Below are 7,633 nucleotides of genomic sequence, written 5' to 3' on the forward strand. Positions count from 1 at the left end.
GCCCGGCTATTTTTTGTTGCAGTTTTGGCCAGGGCCAGGTTCAAACCTGCCACCCTTGGTATATGGAGCCAGCACCCTACCCACTGAGCCACAGGTACCACCCGTCAAGGTAGTTTTTCATTTTTGTTTTTATTCACTTCTTCTGGCCGTCATCAGCAGAAACAGGCTGGCCTACTACCTAGCGCATGTTCCAGAAAGTCTACCGACGCTTACTTAGGGGTGATGATAGCAGGATGGATGCCCCTGTCCAGATGGACCACAGGTGGCCCCTGCTCCAGAACCTTCACACCCTGATGAGCCTGGGCCCAGGCCATATGCAGTAGAGAGGCCTGGACTATGACATTAGATGGGGCTGAATTCAAATTCACACTTGCTACTAGCTGGAAAGCAGAAGGCAATGATATTAATTTTGAGTCTCAGTTTCCTGAGACGAGAAAAATAAGAAATAGAAATATGTCTGCCAAATAGGATTAGGAAGCTTGGATAAGCCCACACAGAGAAAGTATTCATAGTCCCTATGGAGCTCAACCTCAAGCTTTGTATACAGTAGGCACTAATTAAGTGAAAGTGAAGAAATGAAGAATTAGAATGGTTAATAGCTACCAAAATAGGAAGTGAACACTGCAAGCAAGGCAGCCCTTGGGAAGGAGGTATGTGGTTAGGATGTAGGAAGGGTATCTGGGCAAAGGGAACAGCATGAACAAAGGTTCAGAGGAGGGAACCTGAGGCCTAGCACCGGAAGAGCGAGTGTTCAGGTCTGGATGGAGAGAGGCACAGGCCAGACAGCTGTAGGCTGCACACCAGGCTCAGCAGTCTGTCCTTCACTGGCACAGTGATAAGCAAAGTGTCTGACTGGGACCTGACCTGATCCACTCTGAATGTGCATAAGGCTGGCTGGGCAGCAAGCAGGAGATAAACTGGGTGGAGTGGGGATGAGGAAAAAGTGGAGGTGGCCAGAGAGAACACCAAAGGCTGATGCAAGAGCCCAGTGACAGTAATGACATGAATGTGGACAGTGGAGGACAGCACCAAGCAGAGGCTGTCCTGGATGTCCTGTGCAAGCTCTGGGCCCCCATTCCCCAGGGCCTCTGCAAACTCACAGCCATAAGGGTTGGTGCTTTTAAAAGTGACATCGATGGGGAAGTTCCACACCAGTTCTCGGCGCACATCTTGGCTCTTGGATGTGATCTGTGAGATCCCCTCCTCCAGACCCTATGGGGACAATGACAGAGTGAGCTGGTGTCTGACCGAGAGACTGTCACGGCTCCTCCCCTTGCCTTGGGCAGGCAGTTTGGAGGGCTATATCCTCAAGTACCATCTACGAAGACACTAACTTCCAAAAAACAGGGGGATGAGGTAACAGAGCATCTCTTAGTCCTATCAGAGATGATAGGAGACAATGCAGGAGGTCAGCCACTCTCCCAGGACTGTATCTGTCCCCTCTTGCCTCACTGAAGGCAATGGCACCAGCAATGTCTGCGCTCTCTCCTACACCACTCTCACCCGGATCATCCCCCTGGACATAAGCACATATATGATTTTCTCAGTCACAAGCTCTCTCTCCTTATTCTACCTCCTCCTCCACCTACCCGCTCATTCTTTGCTCCCCTTTATGGCAAAACCCCTTAAAAGAGTAATTGCACTCACCAGCTCCAGTTCCTCCTCTGCTATTCTTTCGTTGACCTATGGCGATCTGACTACTGGCTCTACCACTCTACCAAAGTGTTTTTCAAATAACACCAGTGGCCTTGACATTTGCTATACCATAGTTACTACTGTCGTCATCTTACTTGCCACAGCTGATCACTTCTGAAAGGTGATCTGCTTCCTGATGTGCTCCTTCTCAGTGCTGTGTTATCCTGAGGCTACACCTCTGGTCAGCTTCTCCACCAGTACTTGGTGATTTCATTAGCCTCAGAGCTTTCTTTTTCCTTTGAGACAGAGTCTCACGGTATTGCCCTCAGTAGAGTGCCATGGCATCACAGCTCACAGCAACCTCCAACTCTTGGGCTTAAGCGATTCTCTTGCCTCAGTCTCCCAAGTGGCTGGGACTACGGGCGTCCACTACAACACCTGGCTATTTTTTGGTTGCAGTTGTCATTGTTGTTTAACAGGCCCAGGCCGGGCTTGAACCTGCCACCCTTGGTGTATGGGGCCAGCACTGTAACCATTGTGCTACGGGTGCTGCCCAGCCTCACAGCTTTCAATGTGGTCGAGATGTTGACAATTCCCAAACTCCTGCCTCCAGCCTGGCCCTCACCTCTGCACTCCAGATCAGCATTGCCCATCTCCCACAGCCACCCTCACATCCCCCCTTGGGATATCTAGTGGGTGTCTCAATCTTAACCCATGCTGGGCTAAGCTCTAGGGAGTTTACCCAAATCTGCTCTAAGCATAATAATCTCACTGAAGGGTACTCTCTACTTCCAAAAGTGCTCAGGCTAAAAAACTGGTGTGATTTTTTTTTTTTAAGATGTCACTCTGTTGCCCTGGGTAGAGTGCTGTGGCATCACAGCTCACAGCAACCTCAAACCCCTGGACTCAAGTGATCCTCTTGTCTCAGCCTCCCAAGTAGCTGGGACTACGGGCACTGGCTAATTTTTCTATTTTTAATAGAGATAGGATCTTGCTCTTGCTCAGGCTGGTCTCAAACTCCTGAGCTCAAGCAATCCACCTGCCTTGAACTCCCAGAGTGCTAGGATTACAGGCATGAGCCACCACACCATGCCAAAGGGACCTTTTCAAAAGAGTCGGCTCGGCTCGGCGCCTGTGGCTAAAGCAGCTAAGGCGTCAGCCACATACACCTAAGGTGGCAGGTTTGAATCCAGCCCAGGCCCACCAAACAACAATAATGGCTGCAACCAAAATATAGCCAGGCATTGTGGCGAGTGCCTGTGGTCCCAGCTACTTGGGAGGCTGAGGCAGGAGACTTGCTTGAGCCCAGGAGTTGGAGGTTGTTATGAGCAGTAAAGCCATGGCACTCTACCCAGGGGGACAGCTTGAGGCTCTGTCTCAAAAAGAGTTGGCTCACTTTCTTCTCTGTCAAACTCTCTGATGAGATCCTTTCTCCCCCTTGAGTAAAGGTCATGGTCCTTACTCTTACCTTTAAAGCCCTATAAGATCTGCCCCCTGCCCCAGGGCCTTTGTATTCTTTATTTGTGCGTGGAAAGTTCTTTCCACAGATTTCCATGTGGTTTGTTCCCTTACTTCCTCAGGCTTTGCTCAAAGTTGCCTTTTCAGTGAGGCCTTCCCTGATTGCCTTATCTAGAGTCTAGCCTCCCTCTTACCCTTCATACCTCTTGCTTCCTGACTTTGTTTTCTCCCCTTATTAGCTCCCTCTCCTTCTTATTAGTAATATCCTAGAATATTACTATTTAATATCTGTCTCTCCTCTATAACAATGTGCACTCCAAGAAGACAGGACTTTGGTCTGGCTTTGTTCACCACCCTATCCCCAGCATCCAGAAGACTCACAATCAATAGATTTTCAATGAATGGGTGAATGGAAACTAAGTTATTATCACAGTTGTACAGCTGAAGAAACTGAGGCTTGGGGAGGTTAAATAAGTGAAGACTTCATTTCCCTAACTGCTGTGAAGATTAAATGAGCGCTTTGCAAACAGTAACATGTGCTGGCTGAAGTCATCTCCAGATCTCTATAGGCTGCCCCTTGGGAAGTCTCAGCAGGAGACAGCCTGCCCTGCCTTCTGACTCTCCAGCATCCTCCCCTGCAGCTCAGGAGAGGCCAAATGGTGAGGGCCTGGCCGCCAGTTCCACAGCCCCGCAGCTCCCCAGCTGGATTGCTGGGCCTGCCTGCTCACCTGGCCCACGCGGCCCTTTTTGCTGACACATACAAGCTCGCAGGACCAGATATGTGATTGAGTGAAATCTTGGGGGGTTGGGGAGCCCAATTATGGCTATGTTCTCTTCTCTGGCTTTACCAGGAACAAACTGAAGTTTGGGTTCCCTCTGAACTTCGTGTCTACCTCTTGAGTGGTTCTGAGCACAGAGAGAAAGGGTATGATAAACACCTTCAGAAACCCCAACAATCATGAAGGCCATAAGTAAGGTAGGCCCAAGAATCAAGCTTACCGCTGTAGGGGCCCAGTCCTGGCCATACACAAAGCAGTACTTGCAGTAGAGGTCATCGTACTCTGGGAACTGTGGAAAAAGCACACACATACTCTGTTTACTGGGATTCATGCTGAGGCCAATGCATCTGATAGCAGCCTACAGAATTAGGCAACATGAAGCACCTGGGCTGGCATCTAAGGACAGCTAGGGATGTGGCTATAGTTCAGTGCAGAGTGTGCAGACCCAAATGTTGCTGCTGCTCCTGGGCCTGGGCCTTCTCTCTGATATGCCCTTCCTATTTCTTCATCTGCACGACTCCTGCTCACCCTTCAAAACATATCCTTCTGCAAACCTGCCCTAACTCCCAGGCTGGTTTAAGGGCTCCCACTTAGCCTTTCAGCCCCTGTGCTTCCCTCCATCAAAGCACCGATTGTGTCTGTGACTGTCAACCCCCCTAGACAGTGAATAGGGAACAGGTTTGATGCCTTTCTGTGTCCCCAGTGCTGGCACAGGAGTGGGCACAGACAAGGTCTAAGGGAATGGGGCTGAAGTGAAAGGTGTGAGAACCCAGGAAGCCATCAGGACATACTTGGGTGGAGCTGAAGGCCTGAAGAAAGGGAGGGAGGATGGGGAGGAGGCTGACAGCACAGACATATGTGACCCAGCCTAGCTGAAAGCCCCTACTGGGATGAAAAGAGAGGGGGAAGGTGGTCCTAGGTGGACAGAGCAGGAGCTGTACCTCTGCTGAAAGAGGAAGACAGGAGACACACACTAAGCATCAGGTCCTGTCAGAGCTTTACCTGAACCATCTCAGTTAATCCTCAGAGTAATATAAATAATACATGGCCATCTCCAATAGCCTGGAAGGAGAGCCTAGCAAAGCTTTGAGGTCAGACAGACTTGGGTTCAATGCCCTGCTATGCCACGTCCTTTGGGTACATTTTCCCAGCGGTGAAATATGAATGTAGTAATACCCAGTGCAGAGGCTGCTGTCAGCACTGAGTAAGCAGCGCTGAGCATAAAGTTGGGCGCATAGCAAGGACTTGCTGAATGTGGAGGGTCTGTTGTTGTTAGAGACAGGGTCTTGCTGTGTTCTTCAGTCTAGTCTCCAACTCCTGGCCTCAAGCAATCCTCGTGCTTCGGCCTCTTAAATTGTTGGGATTGATTACAGGTGTGAGCCACCGTGCCTGGCCTAGTTTTTATTTACTTACAATAAATGGTTCTTAAAGCATAAGAGGATGGACAGAGTAGGGTCCCTTCAGTCTGACAGGCACACACAACGTCGGATCTGGCTAACCAAAGCATCCAGATTGGAGGTCATACTTGGGTGGAGCTGAGGGCCTCCAGCTCGTCCTAGGGGTTCCAAGCGCGGGGCGCTCGCAGCATATGGCCCGGTACACGGGGGGAACAGGCCCCGAAAGTCGGACAAGCCTCAGCTCCTCCTGTCACAGCGCCAGGGCTCTGTGGCTCAACCAAGCGGGCAGGATCCCAGGCAGGGGCCACCGGCCTGGCTGAGTGGGACGTCGGTACCGGCTTAACCTCTCAGGCTTGTTTCCACACCCGCACGTGGAGGCTACGGATTCCAGCAACCTCGCGCCAAACCTCTCACCGCTGGTTCCCGTCCCCGCCCCACCGAGAGGCTCGGGGGAATGACCCGGCTCTCCAGGGCCACACGCCAGCCCCAAGGACTGCGGGAAAGGCCCCCAGGGCACCCGCGGCCGCTCACCTGGGCGCTCTCCACTTGCCCATTGACCATAAGTAGGAAGACCGTGGAAGTCCCAGCCGCCATGGCACCGCCACAGGTTGGGGAGACCCAACTCCGGCCGCGTGCGTGGTTGCTAAGAGGCAGCGGGGTTGCCTAGAAACAGACGGCGTAGCGCGCGGGACACGTTTCTCGCAACGACACCTTCGCGAAGGCCCGGCAGGCGTATGTTGCAGTGCGCAGGCGCCGCTGGGAGAGGCCGGTCCCCGCATCCACACCTCTTCCGGTGGCTGCTAGGGTGGTGCTCCCCGTGCCGAGGGTAGGCGTCCTGACCGGTGGGGTATAAGGCACCCCACCACACGGTCCAGTTACACCCACAGGGAATGTGAGTCTACTTTGACTCGGCCCTGCTCCGCCCTGCAGCGCGGAGGCGAAAAGAACAAGGTCACAACTCAAGCTTGCCGGAAGCCAAGTGTGTAAATACCCATTGGCCACTAGATGGCGCTGTGGGCCCGCCGCGGGGACGGCAGAAGGCGGCTGCCGGGGTTAAAGCTGGAAGACCTGGCGCTCAGAGGAGAGTCCCCAGCTAGGGCCAGGCAGTGTCTTGCGTCAGGTGGCGGGATGCGCCCTTGTGGCTTTTGAGAAAAAGTTGTTTTTGTGAGACAAGGTTTTCCTCTGTCCCCAGCCTAAGAGTATAGTGGTGTCACCGTAGCTAACTGCAACCTCTAACTCCTGGGCTAAGCCTCCGGAGTAGCTGAGACTGCAGGAACCTGCCACTTCGGGCTACTGTTTGTGTCTGTAGTAGAAACCAGGTCTTGGGTCCTCACTCTTGCTCAGGCTGGTCTTGAATCCTGACCTCAAACGATCCTCCGGTCTTGGCCTCCAGGAGTGTTAGGACTGCAGGGGTGAGCCACAGAGGTCAGCCAGGGAAAAAATTTATTTAACTTGAGGGACCTCAACACTTACATCCAGTCCACAGCTCCTCTGTGTGAAGCTGGGGAAACTGAAACCCATGAAGGAGCAGCACCTGGCCTTGCAGTCAGCCAACGCTCAGGGGAGTTGCTGGCCAGAACCCAAGGTCTGTTGAGGCCCTGTGCGAGTGAGAGTTCCTCCCTGGCTGCCCCAAGTCAGTCACAGCTTCTGTTAACCGGGCAGTGGTCACCGTGGTTTGTATTCCCACGTTTATCATTGTGATCTGGGCTGGTGCTTGCCTCCCTTACTAGACTGCCAGTTTTATGGCCTGGTACCCAATAAACACTCAGTAACCACTAACTCATTGAATGAATAATTGAAGACATCTCCTTTTTACAGAGGAGGAAACTGAGATTCAGATAATTTGGACACAATCACAGCAGCAAGTAAGTAGTTGCATTAGGATTCAAACCTAGGACTTCCACAGGCTCACAACCCTCACTGCCTCCTCTGTCTTATCTTGGGCTGGGCCCATGGTGCCTTTTGGCCAAGGTGGCAAAGGAGATATTTGAGACTCTACCTTGGATCCAGGAAATGAAGGGATGCACACCTTCAAGAGGCCAGGCCCAAAGTAGGGACCCCAGGTCATCACACCCTGCAGTGTCCACCTGCCAGCTTGGGAGCAGACCAGTGCAGTCCCATCAGACACCTGTTCAAGAGAGAAGGAGCTGTCACAACCCAGCCTGGACCCACCGAAACTCCCTCCCCGGGGAAGCAAAGTCACTTGAAGGGGAAAGTGGGGTGTGGGCAGGCAGGGTTCACACATCAGACTGAAGTGGCTGGGGAGGCTGGACTGGTCAAGGGCCTGAGTGCAGCACAGGGCAGGGTCATCTCCCTCCCCAGGGTCATAGTCCCTCATCCCCCAACTGTCTATTTCTTTTTTTT

The 7,633-nt window shown here is 52.4% G+C and overlaps 1 protein-coding gene across 2 annotated transcripts in view; it reads right to left on the minus strand.

Moving 5' to 3' along the window:
• The window catches only part of B9D1 (B9 domain containing 1), an 18,000-nt gene extending 11,977 nt beyond the window's left edge, over positions 1-6,023 (minus strand). For both annotated transcript variants that reach the window (XM_003791238.2, XM_023514009.1), the window contains exons 1-3: positions 5,801-6,023; positions 4,093-4,161; positions 1,101-1,212 (exon numbers count right to left, since the gene is read on the minus strand). In XM_003791238.2, coding sequence (XP_003791286.1) covers positions 1,101-1,212; positions 4,093-4,161; positions 5,801-5,863 — 244 coding nt within the window. In that variant the 5' untranslated portion in view covers positions 5,864-6,023. The remainder of the gene's footprint in view (positions 1-1,100; positions 1,213-4,092; positions 4,162-5,800) is intronic.
• Positions 6,024-7,633: the final 1,610 nt, after the last annotated feature.

The sequence above is a fragment of the Otolemur garnettii genome, unplaced genomic scaffold (assembly GCF_000181295.1).
Source record: "Otolemur garnettii isolate 467f Iridium unplaced genomic scaffold, OtoGar3 scaffold00046, whole genome shotgun sequence".
Lineage (NCBI taxonomy): Eukaryota > Metazoa > Chordata > Mammalia > Primates > Galagidae > Otolemur > Otolemur garnettii.